Below are 26,540 nucleotides of genomic sequence, written 5' to 3' on the forward strand. Positions count from 1 at the left end.
CATCCTATGTCAAAAAGGTCAACGGATTCGTGATCAGCGTGAAATTTGGCCATAAAAAAACACTCCTTTCAAAAAAAGTATGGTTGTATGCCTAACCCTATTGGCGTGATTTAAAAAAAAATTCTATTCGTTCTACAGGTCACAATCCTTAACCGATTTGGATGAAATTTTAACAGCTGATAGAAATCCACGGTGCAAAAATATATGTGACTTTTGGTGATGTTCAAGATCAGGATCTGGATTCTGCATCACTTTATATTATCGCCCATTATAAACCAATGGGTAATTTTGTGAATTACACATGGCTATTTCTCAAACAGTTTTGCACTTATTATATTGAAACTTATACTGTCTATTTGTGCATCTAATATTAACGTGTACAAAGTTTGATCGACATTGACCCAACGTCAAGGTCAGGGTCACCCAAAACATGAAAAACACACATATAAAATACATATTTTTGTTTTACAACATATTTCAAACCTGATAACGGGATCGTAAAGCTGGTTGAAAAGCAATGTTCCTCGGTATTTTCAAATATTTTCTACAATCAGAATGAAGGCAACAAGCACCGATGATAAGTTGTCACATGGTGGCTTTAAATGAGTTGTGAAAATTTTCAATCTGCTGCCGTTACCATAACAACGCACGCTTGATAATTGTTATTTGTGACGTCGCGTCATTTTATTAATGTACGAACAAATAAACACCACACATTCCATGACATTACAGCTTGGACCACCACACGGGAAGGTCAACTAATTTGCCAAGTCTCGTGTTAAGCACGATTTTTCATTTGTCTGTTTGTTAGATTTCGTAAGTATATTAATCACTTCCGTTTCTGTTTGTTTGTTTGTGTTTGTTTGTGTGTTTGTTTGTGTGTTTGTTTGTAGGCACGATAACTCGAGAACGAAAGAAGCTACCAATGTCAAATTACACCACGTGATTCAGGAGGGTGATGGCTAGCGCTGATTTGATTTTGGTCAAAATCGGTCAAAGGTCAAGGTCACAGTGAGGTCAAACATAATTCCGTAAATTCATGTGGAGAAATGGAGTATTTTTGCTTCGCTCGACGTTACGAGTTCGTTTTAACTTCGATTTTAATTTTGTCTTCGGTTTTTGCGATCGCTTCGGACGCTTAAAACTTGGTTGTCGAAATTCTGGTAAAAATCGGATGTTTTGGAGACGTTTTAAGATTGTATAAGAAAATATTTCACTCGACGCGTCACGTGTCGTCACGTGATGTAGCGCGCTCGAGCAGACGCGTCATTGAGTCACGTAAAGGTTTTCCGTATGCGCGCTGATGGTGTTTTCAATAAAGATGGTGTTTAAAAGTTATTTTAACCCAATAAAGGTTATCATCGCATGCCTGACTCGCTAAGCCGTCGGATTATGTAAAGATTGTTGGTGGATGGCTGAATTTTACGGTTTTGTGACTGATAAAATAATATAAAATAATTGCATGGAGAAATGGAGATTTTTTGCTTCGGTCGACATTACGATTTTTGATGGTTTGGTACAGAATCATCGTATAAACTTCTGGTTTGTATCGCTACCTTCTCGAGAGACAGCTTTTATTAGACAAGGTCAGAGGTCAAGTTGACGATTTCGTAAGTACCAGTCTATGACTGCTTGTTTGTTTGTCTGTCTGTCTGTCTGTCTGTCTGTTAGCAAGTTTACGGCAAAACGGCTTTAGCAAACACTCCTCTTCTTCTTCTTCTTCTTTCGGCTGCTCCCGTTAGGGGTCGCCACAGCGGATCATCCGTATGATCCGCATAGTGATTTGGCACATGTTTTACGCCGGATGCCCTTCCTGACGCAACCCTGGTCGCCTCTTACGACACAGGGATATGATACACCTATTTTAACCGGGGTATACACCGGCCCAGTATACTGGTACTCATTTCGCCGACCTCGGAAGGATGACAGGCTGAGTCAACCCCCTGGTGTATTAATTCAGTGGCCCAACGGGGCTTGAACTCAGGACCTTTTGGATCCCAAACCGCTGCCCTAACCACTGCGCCAACACCAGGCTATAGCTTTAGCAAACACTATCAAATTTAATTCACAGGTGGGCAATGAACCTTGGACGACCCGTTTAACTTCTGGGTCCAATTAGGTCAAAGGTCAAGGTCAGGTCACGAAAAGGTGATAATCGTTTTTCACTTATAACTTCGTCACTAAACGGGCGGGATTTGTTGTGCCTGGCACCACTTGTTTGATTTATAATGGAAAATATGTAATTTTGACCGATGACCATGACCCCCAAAACTTCGGACCCAACCGATCTTCACAAATATGCATTTTTCACTATAGGAATGGGTAGGATTAAAAGTGACAAATAGAATAAGGTTCACTATTAGCTTAGTTTGAAGTAAATCAGATCATTTTTGACGAAGTTATGAGTGAAAAACGATTTTGATCTTTTTGTGACCTTGACCTTGACCTTTGATCCAATTGGACCCAAAAGTTAATGGGGTCGTCCAAGGTTCATTGCCCACCTGTGGATTAAATTTGATAGTGTTTGCCAAAGCCGTTTTGCCGTAAAGTTGCTAACAGACAGACAGACAAACAAGCATAGACTGGTACTTACGAAATCGTCAACTTGACCTCTGACCTTGTCTTATAAAAGCTGTCTCCAGAGAAGGTAGCGACGCAAACCAGAAGTTTCTACGATGATTGTGTACCAAACCATCAAAAATCGAATGTTTGACCTCACTGTGACCTTGACCTTTGACCGATTTTGACAAAAATCTAATCAGCGCTAGCCATCGCCCTCCTGAATCACGTGGTGTAATTTGACATTGGTAGCTTCTTCCGTTCTCGAGTTATCGTGCCTACAAACAAACAAACAAACACACACACAAACAAACAAACACACAAACACACAAACAGATGATGGAAGTCAACAATATACTTACGAAATATTTAGATTTCGTAAGTAACATACCGGACGATAACAATATCCCGCTCCCTCCCTCCCGGGGGTGGGGGGGATAATTACACAAATGAAGACGAAGTGGAACTGCAAGAACATACATGGCATGCAGGGGAAAATAGTTTTTGGCATTGTTGTTTCATTGCAAGGAATTCAATTAATTTTGTTCCATGTCTTGGTCTCAAAATGGTGTAACAAACGGTATAACCATTTCAAATGCTTATGACCATTCTTTTGAAGTATCATACATACACTCCACTGGAATTACACCTGTAAATTTCAACAATTTATTAACAAAACTTCGTTAAGTGCAAAAATACAAAGTGCAAACAATTTGGCAGCTCACTGCACAAAGCAATAATAGCACTTTGACTTGATAAGTCTGTAAAACTCCTAGCCTTGACATTGCTTGTTATGGTCATCCTTTATTTTCAATTCCATGTGTGATGACGAGGCACTATTGCTTTATTCATAACAATGGATTCGGTGTCCTAACCTCTGAGGCAGAATCAGGATACTCGCTGTGACACGTTAATTATTCACAACACCAACGGCACGGAATGACAGTCAAACTCATGGAAAACACATGGAAATAATGGAAAGTGCTGAAAAGTTATTATTTCTAACATGTAAATGATGATTTAAAATTGGCAAGAGGCGTTTATTCGTAGGATTGAAAGTGTCATCAAAATTTAAAATCTGCGTTTATGAGGGCGACATCTTCAATAAGGACATTTCCCTTAACATCCATGCAGATATTCAGCTGAAAAAGCTTTAAACAATGCAAGAACCTGACTGGGAGCCACAATAAGCTGACAATTCAGTGGTTGAAAGAGCCTGGTGTTGGCTTAATGGTTAAGGTGGCTGGCTTAGGACCGAAGGGTCCTGAGTTTGAGCCCTTATCGGCCGTTGAATTAACACCAGGTGAGGTTGACCTAGCCTGTCATCCTTCTGAGGTTGGTGAAATGAGTAGCAGTGTTGTACCAGTAGAGGGTACAGTGAAACGAGTACCAGTGGAGGGTAACTTGTGTCGGAGTGGTGACCTGTCCAGGACTGTACTCCTTGCCAACGAAACTGCCTTGGCAGCTCAATGTGCCTTTAAAGCACAAAAGGAATGGTATTATTATTATTATTATTATTATTATTATTATTATTATTACTATTATCTGTGGTTGAATGCTCCCAGCAGTCCTGACCACCCACACAAGCTAGAGAACTGCATTGTTAAACATAATGGCAAAAAAGAAAATAACTCCTGATCATTTTCCCAACACTTTGCAAAAACAAACATTTATGCATTTTGACAGTATTCAAGTTGTTGACCGATTGTTTAGTCCGAATCAGCAATTTTACCACTCTAGAAACTGCTCCGACTTTGAAGTTGTGCGAAAATATTCATGGTGAAAACTTTTTTCTTTTAATCATCATTAAAAAATAAATTTTTTTTTTTTTTTTCGAAAACATCAAACTTGTGAAATAAAAATAATAATAAATAAAGAAAAAGTTTCCTTTGCATCAAGATGTATATTGTCTGTGTATAAATATAAAAAAAAGCCAAACTTCATCTGTTGCGACATTGCCCTAACCAGCAGTGGTCCCCTTTTCACACCCTGTTGCTTTCAGGAAAGGCACCCTGTCAACAGCAGCTTCCTAGCAGCCACCACATATGAGCCACAGCACAACCTCAACTGCTGCCTGATAACACCAAGTTACGCAAATTATTCATTAACATTAACTATGTATACACAATTACTTGATGGATCTTCATCATTTTATTTTCCATTAAATTTTGACCGATGTCTCCGTGCCAATCACATCTTCGATGAACGAGTATTCCTTATGAAGCATGTGGGCTTCTTCTCCTTGAATTCATAAGAAATACTAGTTCATCGATGATGTTATCGGATGTATGGGCATGGCTCACACAAGAACATGGTGTGCCGGCCTACTCTGCAGGTGCTCCAACTTCTGTTTGTGGTCTCCTTGAGCAATAGTTTCTTTCGACCAATCTATGCCGACACATGACCACAAAGATATGTGGTTTAGGCGAGATGATTTAACCTTATCAATTATTTATTTTCCACTTCAGATTGGGGAATTGATCAAATAGCGATATGAAGACAGCTCATGGCTTGTTTGTCACTGAGCGGTAGGAATTTTGTAACAAAACGAACTTTCAGTGGTCGATAACTTTTCAGTTGCATTTAAAATTATTGTTGGCATGACTTGAGTATAAGTGTGTGGATAGAATCATAATATAAACTTCAGCTGAGAAAACAATGGCCAATAATTAATTATTGTCAAGGATGAATCGTCCACCAAATACTATGCTCAAGCTATATAGATCCAAAACAGTTTGAAAAGTAAGAGTCAGTAAAAAGTGGGATTGATCATATGTTCTTGAGCTTGGTAACGAGTGTAGAGGAATCTTTTTCTTCCTTTTCAATTATTTTTGTCCTCAAAACATGTGCGAAACATGCCTGCAATCATTTTATTTGCACTTTATCGGATATTTTGAAAATACCCATTCCTGAATTAATTGTAAATAAATAAGACATCATTCATATTTTGAACCCAGTATGAAGAATGTTGTACAAAATGCATAGATTCAGTACAAATCACAAACTTTATTGAAGCAGTAAAACATATTTATGACAGACAATAGACTTTAACTTTATATTTAAAAAAAACGAGTGGAAAATATATTCACATAAAAGATTACATACAAACAGGGGCCAACTTACTCCATTCCTCTTGACCATTTTAGTTCACCAGGCTGTTGATAGATTTCTATCCATACCATATTCCTGATTGTATTACAGAACTTGCTGCATGACTTTGTTCACTGTGTCTGTGTGTTTCTGATCTCCAGGCCAATCTCTGACTGGTGAAGTCCATTAAAGTATGACGGCAGAACCATCATAATACCATATTTGTGGTCCTTTGTTGCAATGATAATGTCAAGGGCCACCCATAGATAGCGACTCCAGATTGAGCCTCACTGCTGGATGGTTCTGCGTCCTCGTCCTGGGCACTTTATCCATGATCCTGGTCATACCCGGGGCACTCTTGATGGAGTGATGTCACTATTCAGCAATTACCATAAAGCGAGAATGCAGAACCATTGTTTTCTGCACAGAGGTTTTCTGTTCCTGAATGGCGATGTAATGACAACAGACTTGAGTTTAAAGGCAATGGTGGGTATAGAGGTCTATTCTGATGGCCAAAGTGCATTAATGTAGCATTTTTATGAATGGCTTTTTCATAACACGTTTTGGCAAACACGGATTCCACCTGAAACAAAAGAGAAAGAAAATTGTTCAGGAGATCATTTATGTACTGAGAAAAGAATATTGTGAAACACAATGGTCAATCAGACTCTGTCGTATAATGGTGGGAGCATCCGCTCTGAATCTGGGAGGTCAGTGGTTTGACCCCCAGCGGAGCAATACCAAAGACCGCATAAAAATAGTATGTGCTGCATTCATAAGTAGGACATACATGAGAATCCCAATATTCCCATTGGCAGTGATGGTCGAAGGTTTGGGTAGAATGCACCCATCTACGAACCCATTCCACAACTTCCAAGTGAAAAACAAATTGTACAAATGTCACACAAATAAAAATACAAAACTAGAATATCTTGGTTGGATGTATCCAACCCCTTAAAATAGCAATTGCAAAATTATCTCAGGTGTAACCAATCACCTTCAAAATCACACACCAAGTTAATTAGCCTCCACATGTGTTGAATTGTAGTGATTCTGATTATTTCAGAATAAAATCAGCTGTTCCTGAAGATTTCCTCTTCTGGGTAGTGCATTTCATTGCAAAGACAACGATGAGAACCAAGGAGCTTTCAAAAGACCTCCAGGATAAAGTTGTGGAAAGGCACAGATCAGGGGATGGGTATAAAAATATGTCACAGGCCTTGAATATCCCTTGGAGCACAGTCAAGACAATCATTAAGACGTGGAAGGTGCATGGTAACACCAAGACCCTGCCTAGATCAGGCCGTCCATCCAAACTGGATGACCAAGCAAGGAGGAGACTGATCAGAAAGGCCACCAAGAGGCCAGTGGCAAATTTGAAAGTGCCACAGAGCCTTATGGCAAAGACTGGTCATGATGTGCATGTGGCAATAATATTACAAGCACTTCACAAGTCTGGCCAATACGGGAGTGCATCAAGAAGGAAGCCATTACTCAAATAAGTCAACGTTGAGTTGCATTTTAGGTATGCAAAAAAACCTCTGGAGATTCTGAAGCGATCTGGCAAAAAGTTTTGTGGTCTGAGAAATCCAAGATGGAACTTTTTGGCTTAAATGCAAAATTTTACGTTTGGCGCAAACCCAACGCAGCACATCCACATATAAAGAACACCATCCTGACTGTGAAGCATGGTGGTGGCAGCATCATGTTATGGGGAACGTTTTTCATCAGCAGGGACTGGGGCACTTGTTCGGACAGAAGAGAAAATCCATCCATCCATTGGGACCATACTCTGTGCAGAGCATTGGTGCTGCCAAAGCAGTCTCCTTGGCTCTTGGGCACAATCCTGGACAGGTCGCCACTCAGGCACAGGATACCAGCAAGCTGGCACTCATTTTGCCGACCTCAGAAGGATGACAGGCCAAGTTAACCCCACCTGGTATTAATTCAACAGCTGAGCAGGATTTGAACTCAGGACACTTGGATCCCAAGTCCACCACCCTAACCGTTAAGCCAACACCAGGCATTAGGACTGTATTTATAAGGGAAAATGGATGGAGCAAAATACAGAAAAATCCTACAGAAAACCTGCTGCCCTCTGCAAGAAAGCTGAAATTGGAACAGAAGTTCACCTTTGAGCATGACAACAACCTGAAGCACACAGCGAAAGCTACATTGGAGTGGCGAAGGAACAAAAAGATAAATGTCCTTGAGTGGCCCAGTCAAAGCCCCGACCTAAATCGAAATGAAAATCTGTGGCATGAATTGAAGATTGCGGTCCATCAACACTCCCCACACAACTTTACTGAGGATGGACTTGACCACTTTGTACAGAAGAATGGGCAAATATTTCCCAATCAAGGTGTGCAAAGTTGGGAGAGACCTATTCCAACAGACTCACAGCTGTAATTGCTGTCAAAGGTGCTTCCACCAAGTATTACCTCAGGGGGGTGGACACTTATCCAACTAATATATTCTAGTTTTGTATTATTAATTATTTTTTTTTAATATGTATAATTTGTTTTTCACTTGTAAATTGTGGGTTACGATGTGAAAATAAAGGGGGAAAAGTCTGATTAAATGCAATTTAATTCCAGGCTATAAGGCAACAAAAGGTGAACATTTTGAAAGGAGGTGTAGACTTTCTATAGGCACTGTATATACTCTCTGGGTATGCTTACACATTGTGGGCATTAATGAACCGTGTTTCCACCATTGTCTCAGGTCGCTCACCTGCTTTTGATTTTTTCATTTATTTATTTTAATTTATTAATGTTTTCATTTACGGATGCTTTCTGACGGTTTTGATTTTTCGGCTTCGATGTTCGTTGGCACACAAATCACAATGCTTCCCCATTGTCTCAGGTCACTCACCTGCATTTTTTTTGATTTATTTATATTTTCATTTATGGACACTTTCCAATGGTTCTGTGATTTTTCCTGGAGTATTGGCTCCGATATCCATTGGCATGCGAAATTTAAGCTTTCTGCCTCACCCAGAAGGTACCGAACATTAATATCAGTCTGTCAGTGAGTCATTTGGTGTCAGTGAGTCAGTAGTGGAGCAGATAACTGCAAATTTCAGGAGAATCGTTCATTTCCGGAAACAAGCACCAAATTTGGCACACATACTCCTTGGGGATTGCTCTTTTGATAAAACCCATTGGCCACCTAAAAATTCAAGATGGTGGCCATTTTTCAAGATGGCCACCATTGAATATACAGAAATATTGCATTTTGCAATGAAATCGCAAATACTTGTCCTATTTGAATGATCTTGGTGTCAAATCATACATTTTTCACGATGTGGAATCTGAATTTGGAACCATGGACTTACTAGCTTCCTTGTACCATAATATCAGTCCCGGGATCATAATATTCTGCTAAATTAGAGGTTCATGTTACGTCTGACTCGGCTAAAATGCATGGTAGTGTATATCGCAGTAGTGTTAGAGGTTTAGTATGTGTAGCATCTTCCTATACAAGGCTTCCAAACTGGACATGACACGATGTGGTGGGGGGGGGGGGGACGTTGAGAGACTTGCAGCGGAAGGTGTAGAGTAGTAGCTCAACAGAGCGGATTTCAACGCACAGCCAGGGCACACTGGTGGCACCGCTGCTGTGAAACTCAGCATGGGGTTCAGTATCAGCTGAATAATTAGTTTAGTGTAGCTAAATAATTAGTTTAGTGTCCTAAATGCTGTCTAATAAGCCCTGCATCAGTTTGCTACTGTAGATTACATGTAGTTTAACATAGATGTTTAGTTAGATAGCCGCGCCTGAATTGACAGGGTGTGCCAGTGCGGGAGAGCCGAGCCAAGGGTAACGGAGCTTTACATTGCTTTGCATGTAATTACCTGGATGGTCTACAGATCGCACGGGACTTAAATTTACTGGATGAATGATCGGGCTCGGTGTAGGTCATATATTTTTATTCCCGAACCTAGTCGTATCCCATACCTTATTGTGCATGATTGTGATCACGGTGATAAAAGGATAACCCCTCGGCCTTGATTCACTGAATACAGATAATTATCATACTGTGATTATCTGTAATCATATAACATACTGTTGTATCATACTGTGATTATCTGTTATCTATTATATCTGTTACAGATAATTATCATACTGTATTCACCAAGATGGCAAATACAGATCCAGGACCGTCCAAATTCCGGACTGACTGGAGCAATTGCTGTCTTTGCCAGAAGAAGAAGAGTGAAGAGCTCAAGTCACCACGTGCACAACAACCACAAGAACATGATGGCTACACTATGATTGCGACTAATATTCCCCTCTTTCACACAATTAATGAGATGCCTATTGTTCTGGATCCAGCCAGACTTGATGATGGTGGTGGCATTGAAGAAACTCTGAGGAGGAACAAGGCGCAGTATCACCAAAGTTGTCACCTTATGTTCAACAACACGAAACTGGGGAGAGCCAGAAAAAGAAGAGCAGAGAGTGCTCAGCCAGTAGAATGCCAGACCAAGCTGCGTAGAACCAGCCTTGAAGGCCAAACGTGTTTCATATGTGATAAAGAAGCCCCATCCTCTGAACTCAGACAAGTTATGACGATGAACCTCAATAACAGACAAAATGAATGTGCCCAAACTTTAAATGACGGAAAACTTCTTGCAAGACTCAGCGATGGAGATGCTATTGCACAGGAGCTCAAATACCATTTTGCATGCTTGACAGACCTGTACAATAGAGAGAGGACATACCTCAGAGCCACCAAGAGACTGGAAGAGGAACGTGCACCCAAAGAGGATGCCCACCCGCAGGCATTCTCAGAGCTAGTCACATACGAGGTGTGTTCAAAAAGTATCCAACCTTAATTTTTCGTGCGTAAACAAATGAAGCTAGGGAAGCGTGGTTTAGTGCACGTATGTAGGCGATCCTAATCTGTATGCGTGAATATTTTCCCGGCTGCAGAAGCTGTCAGTCACCGACAGACCGCCGATGAGTGAGGAAGTGTAAGTGAGCGCCATCGGATTTTCGTTTTTGACAAAATGACGGAAAAACTTGAACAACGCTACTGCATCAAATTTTGTGCAAAGCTTGGCGATTCCCAAGTGGAAACGATCCGCAAGATTCAACAGGCCTTTGGGAACGAAGCAATGGGCACCACACAGATAAAAGAGTGGTACAATCGCTTCAAAGATGGTCGCACATCAGTGGAAAGTGAAGCACGTACTGGTAGGCCCTCAACATCCCGAAATGAGAATGTCATTGACCAAGTGAGGACCCTGCTGATGCAGGATCGTCGAATCACGATCAGGGAACTTGCAGACGAGGCGGGCATCAGCATTGGATCCGTTCATTCCATTGTGACTGAGGATTTGGGCTTAAGGAGAATCTCAGCGAAGTTCGTGCAAAAGCTGCTAACGATCGAGCAGAAGCAACTCCATTTGGAGATCGCACAGGACAGCTGGAGACTGAACAGCGACCCAACTTCTTCAACACAGTGATCACTGGCGATGAGACCACAGTGATCCATCATTTTGTTGATAGATTATCTTGCGAAGACATATGCTGGACCACAAGTCCACATTTGATGGAACCTTCAATGAGGGGTGCATCGAGCAGGCCATTCCACTCACTCTTCTTCAGTTTGTGGCCATGCTTGAACACGGAGCGGACATCAAATCTCAACTGAGGTTTGGCACATCAAAGACAGATCCAGCAATTGCTCAGCTGCTTCAGTACAACTGCTACGCAAGGTACAAATAAGGAGCAGCAACTCACAGACACTCCAAAGACAGAGCGACCCCATTCCCTGTTTACATGGGGATGTCCGTCTTCACAAAGACCAGAAAGAGAAAGTTGGTGGAAATTCTTAACGAGCATGGCATCAGCATTTCATATGACAGGGTGCTACAGTTATCTGCACAGCTGGGAGATGCAACAGTCAGCAAGTATGTGGAGGATGGGGTGGTCTGTCCACCAGTTCTACGAAAAGGGCTGTTCACCACATCAGCCATGGACAACATAGACCACAATCCCACTGCAACGACAGCGACCACTTCTTTCCATGGAACCAGCGTCTGTTTTCCAGCACCCAACCAAAGAAGACAAAGGTGAAAAATTTAGCAGAATATTATGATTCCGGGACTGATATTATGGTACAAGGAAGCTAGTGAGTAAGTCCATGGTTCCAAATTCGGATTCTCCATTGTGAAAAATGTATGATTTGACACCAAGATCATTCAAATAGGACAAGTCCTTGCGATTTTATTGCGAAATGCAATGTTTCTGTATATTCAATGGCGGCCATCTTGAAAAATGGCCGCCATCTTGAATTTTTAGGTGGCTAACGGGTTTTATCAAAAGAGCAATCCCCAAGGAGTATGTTTTGCCAATTTTGGTGCTTGTTTCCAGAAATGAACGATTATTCCAGTTATCTGCCCCACTACAGTAAGTGGTTAGGTTTCAGATGAAAAAGCCAAATATATCGAACAAAGTTTCAAATGGAGAACCTCGCCACCACGAGAGCATTTATATTGCATCAGATGTGGCAATCAATGCGAATTGCTGCTCCCAGGTTGCCGGCTCGATGACAGAAGATGCCATTTGCACTTTTCCACGTCCATCCCTACCCCGTTTAGAATCCTATGTGAGCACGGGCAACTTGCTAGTTAGGATAATTCATTAACTCTCGAAAACCACTTGTTGCTACGGTGAGAAGTTACCAGTTTTTGTGTATTTGGCCATCAAACTGACGAAACAATCATCACGATGCTTATCTGAGTCCTTAATACCATGCCTGCCATCTGTCAATCATATTCACGTTATGATGGCGTGATTAACAAAGAGGGAGCGATTGACTTCTTCGCCCACTGGTCCCAGGACCGGACTGGGCTTTGCTACATGACAGTGAACATGACAGTGTGGAGATCATTTTCATGCATGAGGAAGTGGACATGAGGATGCTGTTGCACAGCATCTACCCCTTGAAGTTTTCTTACGCTGTCATCATCAAGTCTCAAGACATTGACATAATTGTCCTCCCCATTTCGTCGTTCAGCAAGATGCATACCAGACTGTACTGTACTTCTATCCAGAAAGAGACCATAACACCAGAACACTGGATGTTGAAAATAAATCAGTGGACACTGGTACCAATGTCGCTGAAGCACTTATTGGACTCTACACCTTCATTGGCTGTGATATGGTCAGTGTGTTCTTTGGTAAAGGCAAATCCAAGGCCATGAAACTGAAGATGTCTGAACCAAAGTTCGTTGAACTGTTCAGATCAGTCAGCACCATGTTTGAAATTCCCTTGGATGCTTCTGTTGGTACATCTGCAGAGAAGTTTGTTTGCTCACTGTATGGCATAGTCAACACTCACGGTGTCAATGAAGAATGGGTTTCACTGTTCAAGGGTGGAACACACGATGAACAGACACTCCCCAAATAAGGATTATGTCATGCAGCATCTGCTTCGCTCCAATTTATCAGACAGGGATCCATCTGTGTTGTCTGAAGCAGTATCCAGCGGTACCTAGTCCAGCTGTACATTGGTGGAAGGTCACTCGTGATGACCTTCTCATTGATTGGATGACATTACCAGCAGCCCCAGATGTAGTCGCTGAACTTGAACTAACCTATTGCAAATGTCAGAGAACGAAGTGTAAGAAAGTTCGGTACTGTCTAAAAAGCGGTGTTTTGTACACCAATTTATGTCGGTGTGTGATCAGTGAAAACATGGTGTCCAATTCGGCCAATGACGAGGATAGCTCCAACTTGGAAACTGATAGTTTCTAGGCATGATTTAGCATTCATTTCATGTATTCATTCAATACAAGGCTGGGTAAGACCCCTCCCCCTCCACCCATTTGAGTCGTGAGTTACGGTCATTGGAGCTGAAAACTGCCCTGCCACACTTTTGTTTAGTGCATACAATAACCCTACCTTTGATAGGATTGACCCACAAGATGGCACCTTGTTGATAACTGTGTTTTACCGTGCGTGACCACCATCTCAATATGACTCACAGTATTTCACCCTCTCTCGTTTTATAATGAGGGTAAATTTGCGAATTTCCCTTGAGGGATGTATTCTGTAGTATAGTTATACCACTTTGTGCAGCATTGTCGTCACACTATTTACATGTTCAACAGTCGTATGGAAGTTATCTATGCTGTTATTGATGAGGAAAGGCTCAAAAGTGTGAAACTGCAATCTTAGTTGGGTAGGTTACATTTCAAGAAATTTCTGCAAAATTACACCAGACGTGGCACATCACCACGCTCCAATTTTAAGTATTTTACACCTAGACTTGAATATTGGCTCATCCTTGATAGTTGCGGATCATTAATATATGGTGTTTCACTTATTTAGTGGATTGTGTTGTTCATACATCCTCTGAAATTCTCATTATACCCCCGTTGCTCGGGAGCAATCCAATCCGAACAACTGATCTGACTGGCAATTGCCAAAATCCGTATTTTTCAAAAACAAGCAAGATTGATGCAAGGCACCAAGTGTATCCTATAACGTGGATGACTTCACTACAGATTTAAGCCTATTTAAAAATTTGTACCACAGGGTTGCCACAAAAGTTCACAAGAAGGCCTCGCACCACTTTCATCTCATGGCCTATTTTCGGAAAATTCTATTTTTGTTGCATTTTATAGCACAAAAACATGGCAGTATGGTCCAGCAAGATCAAATATGCTTGAAGTATATCCCAATATTTTTCACGTGGACAGTGTGCTGCGGAAGAAGGTATCACTGTGGAAATATCACCACTTTAAATGCCCACTGTAGGTGGGCCGAGATGGGCTCTCCCGCTCAGAGCGCCCGGAGGGTGGAAGTGCCAATGTTCGTGCATATAAAAGAGAATCACAAGAAGTAACAAACATTTATCTTTAAGGATATTATAATTTTTTTGCCACTTCCTTTTCATCTTCATTATGGCAAATATGCCACCCTCCCTCATTTCCAATGAAACTTGTTTAGTTTATTTTCAAAATCCCAGAATGTTCCAATACCATGTCTCATCATATGGGATCTGGCATTAAAGGCCAACTCCACACATGGCTTACTCACTCCCTCTACTCTCGTAGCCGATATGTGGCACTCAAAGGAATCCTTTCATCTCCTCTGCCTGTCAAGACTGGAATGCCCCAAAGCAGTGTCCTTGGCCCGGTCCTTTTTCTGATCTTCATTAATGATCTCTCTGACTCTCTGGAATATTCCCTTTATCCATTTTCTGATGACTCCACCTTCTGCTGTGACATCCCTCAGCTTTCAGATAGGCAGGCTGCAGCCTCTTCCCAATCTTCACACCTTGACAAAATCTCAAACTGATAAAACACTTGGAATGTCTTTCAATCCAGACAAATCTCATAACCTCACTCTCACTCTCTCGAAAACCCTCCCATATTCTTTTTTAAACAATCCTCTTGAGGAAGTTTGTCACTGAAACTCCTAGGTCTCATTATCAGCCATGATCTTTCTTGGGCAAACCACATTTCAAAGTTGGCCTCCAAAGCCAGACATTGACTGGGCATCTTCCATCGTACAAAGGCCTTCCTTGGCACACCTGAATGCCTATCCACCTACAAGGCCTTCATCCACAACCTGATGGAGTACTGCTCTCCTCTCTGAGCTGCCCCCTGCAGCACACCTTGCTCAGCTCAACACCGTGGAAACCAAGGCCTTCAAGATTATTGGAATCTCATGTGATGAAGCTGAGTCCATGAGCCTATAACTTTCCCATCGTGGACAGGTTGGTGGTCTCTGTCTTCTACCGCCGACTTTATGGTCTTGCATCCTCTGCTCTTTTCATGCTTTGTACCCCCCCCCCTAGTTTCCTGCAGGGTGCACATGGTCCACCATCAACCCCCTTCTGGTGAAACTACTTAAATCCAGGATCACTGCTCACCTCCACTCATTTGTTCATCTTTTTCCCACCTGTGGAACCAACCTCCACATTCTCTTCAATCTCATTCTTCCCTGCAGGTATTCAAGGCAGCTGCTCAGCACCACCACAGATCATCCCCAATTCAAAATCATGATCTGTTCTACCCTCAATAACCCCCCCAACCCCCTCAACCCCAATACACACCTCCTTCCAAACTTCCAGTTTTTCTTTTGTGAGAGATTCCTTTTGTATCCATTCAGTCCACCCCATGTTTCCTTTTCTGCCCTCAATCCCTCTCCACACCCACTGTTTGTCCGAATCTCCCTCTATTTTGTCCTTCAAATCTGTTGCTGGTGTTTCTCCCACCACCCTCTCTTCTGCTCCTTTTGTCCTGTTGCATCCCGATTGATCTGTTCAATGTTCTAGTTGTTCTATGTCCAACCATTCACCCCCCCCCCACAACCCACCAAAAAAACGCCCAAAAACAGAATTGCTTTGCTATCAATATATCAAAAAGCTTGACATTCTGCTGCCTGCCCTAGCTGGAGGATATGGAAAAAAGGAACTTGCACTGCAAATACAGACCAGGAATGGTCTCAATTTATTACTTGCTTCAGGAAGCAGCTCAAAAGAGAACTTTAGCGAAATATATAAAATCTTTAATATCTTCAACAAAGATGAGATAGCTGGCTTTATATTCCCTCCACTACAGAGGACCCTCAGCTAATGATGCTTCCTTGCAGCCTTGTGCTGCATAAGAAAGAAAAAAAAGATCCACATCAAAGAATAACCTATGCCGGGAAAACATTTCGAGCAGTCTTGATTTTTGAAAACAATATTTAAGTTTACTGCCATCAAAGCTTCTATTGTCTCTAACAATGAAAAGCTATGTGATGCACAAAAACAATCTTTAGTATTCACTATTCATAGAAGGTTTGGAACAAGACTAGAGAAAGGAGTTAATTACAAACAAAGTATGCAGGAAGAAGATGCGATAATACTCCTTTGAGGTGTCTGTACTTCATTTTGAGAAGAAGGCGGCGTTAATTACCTTTCTATTTTCAGATAGTTAGAAGCCAGTAACGATGTACCGTCTCTCTTTCATATGTCTGCCCATCAGGTACCAGCATCAAATTTTAGGAATGATATAAAAATAAACCTCCTTCTTAGAATCTTCAAGATGTTTAAAATACAGTAAGCATAATGTGTGTTCAATAATTGTTCAATCAATCAGCCAGCCTATAACAGCCAAAATTTTACGAATTCAAATCAATGAATGAGAGCACCAAGTTGTGAATTAACTTGTCTCTCAAAAACCAAAATCGATCAAAATGTGTACCTTCTACAATCTATCGAGCAAATGCATATGTTGATTGTAATGTCTTGACCTGCCTGCAGGTATGGTATCATAATGATCAATCACTTATGAGGAATAGCAGGATAGCTTAGAGGTAGGTATACCTACTCATCTTCGAGCTGTCTGGCCTGGGGTTTGAATGTTGACCCAGCTATAAACTGTCACCCTGGTGTTTCAGAACGATGGCATCAACGTTTGCGCCATTCCTCGGATGCACATTAAACTGGGTGTCCCATCTCGCAGCACTGGTTGTTGGTGGATGTTAAAGATCCCACGGTGTCTTTCATGAAGTTGCCAAGTTATCGCCGACACCCTGTGACCAAGTCTTAAATTCCTGCCAGTCGGACGTCAGGCCTCTCAAGCCGGTTCCAGAAAGACTTGGGACAAATCCATCCCCCCCCCCTTCCCCACCCCTGCTGACCACAAAAGGTGGGAATAATTTGGGCCGTTGAAGAAGAACAAGGAGAAGAATTACCCATGTAATAACTGTTTTGTTGTCGTTTTAACCCTTTTTCATCTGGATAATCTTCTGAATTTCCTTTTTCTTGCTTTATTTTTTCTCTCCTTTTCTACTTTTGGTTCAAGTTTTAACTGGTTTTTTGTTTGTTTGTTTGTTTGTTGTAACCTCTAACTCCTTCAATTGCAGTTTAGATTTGTGCTTATATCTTTTCTTCTCTTTATATTTTTCTTCCACTTTAAAATATAAATTACGAATTCAAACAAAATTGGAACTTGAATTTTAGCTGCAATTGGAATTTACCCAAAAACGTAATTACTTGATGTCATATGGGCATTTCAGCAATCCCATACAACACACGGCTGCATCCATATAAATAACTGTGAAATTTACTGAAGTTGCACTTTCCATTTAAAGTTGCGTGTTTTTTTTTATACAAGCAAATAAAATGAAAGATTTGTAAATGATTGAATGGAGTTCGGTTTTGAGTTAAAATGCTTGGCAAATGTTAGCATGACCATATAATCATAAGGTACTCACCAACACAGTCACAAGTTTTCGCGACTGAGGTTGTTCATTGGGAAACTCTTCCCCAAAGCACAGCACGACTTGGAATCTGGGTTCAGGTCCCCGCATTTCATTGTATGCTTTGAGTTCTGTGGAAGTAAACATATAGAGTGCAATTAATGAAAAGGAAATAACAAACAACTTACCCATTCAGGATATCTGCTGATCGAGGTGAAAGATGAAGCTTTTGGGTCCATCTATTTATCGTGTGCACAAATGTGGCATAAATATTAGTAATGCATGTACCGCTCTGAAACTGTGCGTACGTAATACGTAGCAGACCTGTTATATTATAACATGCCCACCTTGCAGAAATTCACATCTGTCGAAGAGCTTCAGGTCACGCTGGCGTTCCAGCTTATTGGGCTGCTCACAATGTGCAGCGCAAGGCCCTGACCAATAGACACGACCACGACAGAGGCGACGTGCATGTAGGCCATCACATCTGGCGCTAAGCTCAAGGCCACCACGGGCATGCCGCAACACTGCAGCTGTGTAAAGACGTGCAGAATCACCAGGTGCTACCTCCGCCGAAGGAAACAGTATGCAGGCGTGACCCAGTGTTTCAGGAGGTCCAGGTGGGGTCAGGTGTAAGCAGTCCACTCGTGGGACCCGTGTTTTCTTCACTACGATTCCACGGTAAATGAATGTAAAGTCAATCTCAGCAAAGCAATCTGCAGCACAAAGAGAATAATTTTCACGAGTTTTTAATTCAGCAAAGAAGAACATTATAAATAATCATTATTATTATTATTATTACATCAATATTATCATTATAATAATAATAATAATTATTATTATTATTATGAGCAGGGATCCGTGGAACATCCGTGCAATGTAAAATGTGACTTCAAGTCCTCAACTCTCACCCTCTCACCCTACCAAACCCAAGTCCTCACACTCCCCCTTCCAACCTGAAGGTATCAATCCCCTTCCCACTCCAATGATTCCAACACCCCCACCACAACACTTCAACCCCTCCCTCACCGAAAGTCTTCAGCCCCCCCCCACACCACCCACAACTAAACCTAAACACCACCCCTCCCCCTCCTAAACCCCAACTCTGTCCTCCCCTTCTCATCCTCCTTCCACTCATAAAATCAAACAGGCATTCCCACATCGATCATTACGTATTTCTTCATTCTGTCAGCGAAACAGCAGAATTTTCACTCTTTCCTCTCCCCCATCATGGTATCACTGACTTCACAGATACCGCGATCAACAAAATGGCTCCTACATGTCATGGCCCATCACAGTCGCCTGCCCAACTCGCAATCCCACAAGATATGCGGAAACCCCGTTCAAAGGGGTATCTTTGAAGGACCTGAAGGACTGACTGGAAGGTCAGTTTCTATGAATAATTTTGCTTTGAAGAACTGACTGGAAGAGGGGCCTTGTTGTCCCTCTCTGGAAAGGGAAGGGTGATCGCCAAGACTGCAACAACTACCGAGGGGTGACGCTGCTCTCAGTGCCCGGCAAGGTCTTTGCTTGGATAATTATTGATAGGGTTCGCCACCATCTGCTTGAGCACCAGCGTCCAGAGCAGTCAGGCTTTACACCAAAGAGGTCAACGATTGACCGTAACCTTGCACTTCGTGTCCTCACCGAACGCAGACGAGAGTTTCGGCAGGGGCTGCTTGCAGCCCATGTTGATCTCTGTAAAGCGTTCGATTCAGTGAATCGGGATGTCCTCTGGAGGATTCTTGATCTTCGTAGGGTGCCACCAAAACTGATCGATCTCATGTCTGATCTCTACTCTGGTACTGAGAGTGCTGTGAAGTGTGGTGGTACCATCTCTGACTTATTTTCAGTTGTTACTGGAGTTCGTCAGGGGTGTGTACTGGCCCCCACACTTTTCAGCACTTGTATGGACTGGATTTTAGGGAGGATGTCGGAGAGATCAAGCTGCGGTGCATCGTTTGGGAATGTCAAGATCTCGGACCTTGATTTTGCAGATGATGCAGTCATCTTTGCGGAGACTTTAGACATCCTTTTGGGGGCCCTCGAGGTGCTGAAAGAGGAGTCGGAGCCGCTGGGATTACGGGTTTCTTGGGTCAAAACTAAGATCCAGGCTTTCGGTGACATCTTGGATGCTGCTGTCTTGTCTGTGTCTGTTTGTGGTGAGGATGTTGAGGTCATGGAGAGATTCACCTACCTTGGCAGTGATATTCATGTCTCTGCTGGCTGCGAGTCAGAAGTCAATCGACGTCTGGGTCGGGCCTGGGGAGTCATGGATTCACTGGATCATGGTGGATTCACTGGATCATGGGGTGTGGCGCTGCCGGTACCTGTGCGGGAGGACGAAAGTCCGAGTCTTCAGGTCCTTGGTACTTCCAGTCTTGCTCTATGGATGCGAGACTTGGACTCTGACCAAGGATCTGAGACGGAGACTTAATTCCTTTGGTACCAGGTCTCTTCGGAGAATCCTTGGCTATCGCTAGTCGGATTTTGTGTCCAACGAGCGGTTGCTGAGAGAGACTCGGATGAGATTTGTTACCTGCATAGTCCGTGAGCGTCAGTTGCGGCTGTATGGACATGTGGCTCGTTTTCCTGACGCTGATCCTGCTCATCAGATTCTCTCAGCGAGGGAGTCTCATGAGTGGAGGAGGCCAGTGGGCCGACCACATGCCTCGTGGTTGCAGCAGATTGACCATCATCTCAAGGAGATGGGGATGGGCCTGGCATCTGCCTGGGGGATGGCCAGACGGAGGCCCCTGCAGTACCGGCGGAAAGTGGACGCAGCGACGCGCTGTTCTGGCACATGCTCCCATACCTGACCTGACCCGTGGAATTGCACATCTCAAGTGAAAATGAGCAGCCTAATTGTGCCAATAAATGACCCTAAACCAATGATCTTCTTCCTGATCCATATATACCCATGTTAAAAGTAAATAATGACATGTTTTCTTTCAAAATCTCACAAGATTCCGAGAAGTTATCAGACAAAGACCTACATGACATGGGTTTTATGGTCCCTGGTCAAGTCGTTTCAGAGAAAATAGTCAGAAATAAGAGGAAGGACCTGTGGAATCTTCATGGTAAAAGCCCTGTTTGAGAGAATGTGACATAGTTATTTGAGCAGTGTATAGCTAATAGACTGCTGCCTTGATCGCCGAGGGCAGTACCTTATATGTTTCGATGATTCCGCTGTTTCAATGACACACTGTAATGAAGGCCCGTGATGCCTATCTGCTCCAACCTTTCGTTCCATATTTGATAATCTTTTAACAGTCACTGTGGACATTTTACACTGGGGGGAAAACTTATAGGAAGGGCATGGTGATTGTGAATATGACAGCGCCGATGATGTCTTTGGCTTCGCATAGCACCAAAATGGTGGCCATACGATTTCTTTTGCTTGAAATTGTGAGTAGAGTCAGGCCAGTTGTCCAAGCAATGGGTGGAATGGAATGTTACACACTGATGAACGAACAAGCATATTATCACATTAAATTATTATTATTATTATTATTATTATTATTATTATTATTATTATTGGGTCGTCGATCGAGTCGAAATTTTTTTTTTCGAAAAAAACATTTTTTCGATTAAAATTTTTTTTTTCGATCTACCCTTATTTGTTGGTCATGGTGTCGGTCTGTCCGTGTGTGTGTGTGTGTGTGTGTGTGTGTGTGTGTGTTTGTCGGGGGTTTTTGACCCCCTTGCAGTTGTTCGATCTTGATGAAATTTGGGTGGTAGAACCAGTTTATGACCTCGTTGTGCCGCGTAGGTACTGGTTGTTAAGCCCCTTTGGTTGCCAAGCAACGGGACTTTGAAATTTTTTCGAAAATCAAAAATTGGCCCACGAGCGACTGTGGGCAGTACATTCAGCCATATTGTCAAAAATTTCCAGCCGGATCCTATGAAAACTGTCGGAGAAGATAGACTTTGAATGAAACCTGGTCGAAAACAATAAAAAAAATGAAGTTCGTTATATCTCAGAGACTATGAGTCAGATATACATGAAACTCGTATGGTGGGTTCATAGTATGTCCTAGTTATGTGTGAGAAAGAACCGTTGCTCAGGACCCCTCCATTGCCTAGCAACGGCCAAAAAAAATCTCCAAATGTGGGGGTATTTTAACGAAAAAACAATCTGCAGCATTAACCCTTGAAGCTAGAATCATGAATTTTCTTGTGCTTAATCCTCAGGTCATTCCCCATCGAACAGGCCCTTCGCATCAGGTTCTATAGGTAGTCGACTACCCATGCCCACCTACCGGCTTGTTATTATTAATATTATTATTATAACAATACAACAGTCTTCAGCAAATGTTGCCCTCTAGTAAAATTAATTTGTGATCGTAACGAAATATTTTCTTGAAGCCAATAATCTATACTAGTAAATGTAAGTGCGTGTGCGTGTGCGTGTGTGTGCGTGTGTGTGTGTGTGTGTGTGTGTGTGTGTGTGTGTGTGTGTGTGTGTGTGTGTGTGTGTGTGTGTGTGAGTGTTTCTCCTCCATAATTCCAACATGATAAAACTGAGCTGCTTGAAACTTTGCATGCATACTAAGAAAACTCCAAGGAAGTGCATGACTGAAAATTGGGTGTTTGGGTTAATTAAAACATTCCTTTTGAAGATAATTAATGGCCTTGTTTAATTATATCCTTTATCAGGTGCATACTTGGCCACCTCGCTCTCTGGTGTCTTAAGGCGTATCCTGGGTTACCTAACTGGGGTCTGAAGAAACCATGTTTTTTGGCCTGTTCAACCATGCCTTGACTTGGACCAGGCCGCAATGATTTGTTAACGATAAAGTTTGTTTTTCTGTCCACTTTCCTCACTCATATTATCGAATGCCTGTCCATCATAGCTACGTATCATTGGGGACATTGCGATGCTTATAAATGCCTGGAGAGGCAGTGTTCATTGTTTTATTTCATTTCTGCACATGCGACAACCACAAGAATCTCTTAAACTAAACTGAGCTCCAGAATCGAACTTAGCAGCAGTTCCCACTCCTAAAAAAAGTGTTCATTTGTCCAATTCGGACATATTTGACATTTTGGACATCTCCAGGAGGTGCATTTTTAATATGACGGTTCAGTGATTGCTAATAATGTGCCAAGCGAGCCGTTTATTAATTATCAACCATTTCGTTGGAGTGCTTAAGCCACTTGGCGAGTGCACTGCAATATTCACACTTTCATTGAATACTGCATATCGAACGACTTGAACAAAGTTCAGGAGCCACTCGCCTGCATTGGCCACGTGGTGTTCTGCGGTGCAACAGGCGATGGCTGGCTCGCTGAAAATGTGAAATTATATTTTCCACGATGTTTCCCCTTTTTGTATGATCTTCCTTTGGATGACCCATCATTTTGGCATAAAAAATACGAATAAAAATTAAACGTTTCGTTTTTAAAAGTTTCTTCAACCTTTTCATGAATTGCTTGGTAAAGCCACTTGGTGCACGTTCTTCAAGGTTCAATCAATGGCGATACCGTGGTTCGATACCGGAGGTCGTAAGTCAAAATAAATTATGTGATCACAAATGATAAAAAAATATTTTCAGTTGTTATGAAGTAATGAATCACCACATCATAGCAGGAAAGCAGAGAGGTATGCACACTCACTCTAAGCTGTCAGAAATGCGAACGGGATTCTCCAAAATGTCTCGAAACGGTCGCGGTGGTTCTCAATTTCCTCGCGAGAGTCGCAGGACGTCGCTCTGGTGTCACTTGAATTTTGAACATGTTCAAAAAATTTGTGCGACAAATTTTCTCTCAAAATAGTCGCAGTCGCGGTTGTCTCGAACCGGTCTTGAACCCTTCTCAATTTAGTTTCCGTGAGTCAGAAGGTGCGACAAATGTGAGAACTTTGTGAGGGATTGGTGACCTATGAAACGAAATTGTTACTGATTGGAGAAAAAAATGATAATCTGTCCTAGGACCCGAGAGTTTCGTAATTATATCGCAATTTGTTCTCAATAACGTGAGTCATATGCAAATGTCAGATATTCGTGAGAGATACGCAAAAATTAATTCAGTGCGATTCCAAGTGAAAATTATCGCTATTTTATCGCAATTTTGCATCTCCAACTAGTCGCGAGCTGTCACAGACCAGTGAGATACAGGCTTAACTCTCGCTCGCCTCTCCCCTAACCCTCTCTCTCCTCTCCCCTACTCTCTCTCTCTCTCTCTCTCTCTCTCTCTCTCTCTCTCTCTCTCTCTCTCTCTCTCTCTCTCTCTCTCTCTCTCTCTCTCTCTCTCTCACCCCTTGCCCTCTCTCTCACCCCTCTCCCTCTGTTGAAGGAACTAGCATGTATGAATCAGATTCGGAGTGAGCTGACCGGTGCAAAGGTCGCTGCATGTACGAGCATGCATGTAAGCAGGCAGACCTATGCCAGGTAGATAGCGTGGGTTTTTTTAATGCTCCCACCCCAGGTCACTAAAATATCCATCTTCGTGTGAGTGTGTGTGTGTGTGTGTGTGTGTGTGTGTGTGTGTGTGTGTGTGTGTGTGTGTGTGTGTGTGTGTGTGTGTGTGTGTGTGTGTGTGTGTGTGTGTGTGTGTGTGTGTGTGTGTATGTGTGTGTGTGATTCGTTGTTATGTCCATATGCGGGTTTCAGAAGGTGGAAAGGAGTCCCCCCAGGTCTGGAAGTATCCACCTCCATTTTGGTAAGGGTGGTCATGAATCATGGACCAAGGTGTGAAGTTTTGTTCTCAAAGTTTTGTTCCAAGGGCTCTTTTGAGGATCATCACTGAGCCCGGAGAACTTTCAACTGCAGTTTATTTGTGGTAATATTCCCAGGGATGGTTTTTAAGATCTCTGCAAGGTCCTTCTTCATCATTCGCGTTGCTTCAATGATCACTGGTACAATTTCGGATCACTTCAACATCCAGGGTCTTTTGACTTCTTTTGGGCATTTTGGTATTTGGTCATTTTCTTGATTTCTGCGTTGTTTAGGCCAAAATCGCTGGGTACTGAAACCTCAATTTCAGTGTGTGTGTGTGTGTGTGTGTGTGTGTGTGTGTGTATGTGTGTGTGTGTGCGTGCGTGCGTGCGTGTGTGCGCACGCGCGCGCGAGAGAGAGAGGTAAACGAGAACATTCCACATTGTACGAATGCCTTTCTTAAGGCCCCGTCATACCTTGACGATTCAGCCAGTGTATGCCGACGTATGAAAAATTTGTCTAAAACGCTGGCACACGTCGAATACGTTATGGGTAAGTTTTGTATATGTTAAGAGCATGCTGAAGCACGCTGGCATACGTCGTAGTACGCCGAGTTCGTCGACAAATTTTAAGCATGCTCAAAATTTTTCGACGTATGCCAGCGTATGACTCACACATTCCACATACGCTGGCCATAAGTTGTAGGCACGTTATGCGATCGTTGACACACGTCGCCACACGTTACTTGTAAGTTACTCATAAGTCGAAACACGTCGAGGTAATGTTTAGCATACCCGAAACTTATTTCTAACCTATGAGTAACGTGCTTTGAACCTATGTGTAACGCATCTCCAACGCATATTGACAGATGTAGAAATATTTGACGTTTTCCGGACGACCACAGAACTTACTGAACGTGTTTCTAACTTACAGCTACCGTATAATGGCGTATTGGCAGCGTTTAGGGGAATTGGTATATACAAATGGGCTTCACAGGAGGAACCCATCAGTGTTCCAGACTCAATGGTTTTTTTTTTTTTTTTTCTTCGGCATGACGGTGATGGTGACACTTTGATTTCTAGTGCGGTTATGATTTAAATTGTCGAGCGGCAGCCTTTTAATAGGCTACGCCACGTGATCGTCGGCGATACGCTGCCGTGCGCTATGCATAAGTTAGACTATCGTTGAGCATAAGTTGTGAACGCCGACAACATGCTAAGCATTCGTTGGTATAAGTTATCTATAAGTTTTCGAAACGTTCTGTGTACGTTACTAATATGTTATGCATACGTCCAACTCGTTATTAATACGCCCAAAACTGAAAAAAAACATCAATAGTTCAGCGGACGCCAGCGTTTTACATACATTTTGATACGTTGCCATACGCTGGCTAAAACATCAAGGTGTGACAGGGCCCTTAGACAGGAATATTCCGAAGAAGCTATTCTATGGTGCAGTTGCAGGTGAAATTATAATTAGCACTGTGAGAGCAACCACACACAGCACTTAACTTATCAATAGATTAAAACAACTAGTTTTTAATATATACTGCTTGGTCCATTGGATATTATTGTTTCCATTTCAGATTTTCACACAACTGTGCTTGAAATAATAATGCTGTGCTCCAAAGAATAAGAAAAGCATCAGGAATAATAATAATATTTTACAAATTGAAATGTCCCTCACCCCCACAGCCAAAATTAATGAGACTTGATGCAAAACTTGGGAAATTTTGCAGCATTTCTTGTCATCAGGTGGTAGCTTTGTGATTGGACAGATCCCAAGTGTTATGTGCTGCTGGTGTAAAGTTTTTTCCCCAACATTACAGTGACAGTTCAAACTAGAAAGGCACTCAGTAAACACATACCTCTGCCATACAATGCCTGATCTGCGAGAACATATTGGGCCCAATACATTTTTGAAATATCATGCTATATATCATTTTTGGTCCAATCTCTCAATGGTGAAGAATCAATTTGAAAATTAAAAAAATTATAGTCTCTGGATCTGAATTCAAAT

General features: G+C 42.2%; 1 protein-coding gene and 1 long non-coding RNA gene across 5 annotated transcripts in view; one reads left to right on the plus strand and one right to left on the minus strand.

Moving 5' to 3' along the window:
• LOC147023492 (uncharacterized) overlaps positions 1-6,233 on the plus strand; it is a 149,875-nt gene extending 143,642 nt beyond the window's left edge. For both annotated transcript variants that reach the window (XR_015060219.1, XR_015060222.1), the window contains one exon: positions 4,562-6,233. This is a non-coding gene — a long non-coding RNA (uncharacterized LOC147023492). The remainder of the gene's footprint in view (positions 1-4,561) is intronic.
• LOC147023494 (interferon regulatory factor 8-like) overlaps positions 5,546-26,540 on the minus strand; it is an 87,387-nt gene continuing 66,392 nt past the window's right edge. For all 3 annotated transcript variants that reach the window (XM_085888953.1, XM_085888952.1, XM_085888951.1), the window contains exons 6-8: positions 18,210-18,578; positions 17,878-17,993; positions 5,546-6,232 (exon numbers count right to left, since the gene is read on the minus strand). In XM_085888953.1, the coding sequence (XP_085745079.1) occupies positions 6,029-6,232; positions 17,878-17,993; positions 18,210-18,578 (689 nt within the window). In that variant the 3' untranslated portion in view covers positions 5,546-6,028. The remainder of the gene's footprint in view (positions 6,233-17,877; positions 17,994-18,209; positions 18,579-26,540) is intronic.

This window comes from Eptatretus burgeri, chromosome 7, assembly GCF_056783735.1.
Source record: "Eptatretus burgeri isolate ZD-2024b chromosome 7, Ebu_testis_v1, whole genome shotgun sequence".
Lineage (NCBI taxonomy): Eukaryota > Metazoa > Chordata > Myxini > Myxiniformes > Myxinidae > Eptatretus > Eptatretus burgeri.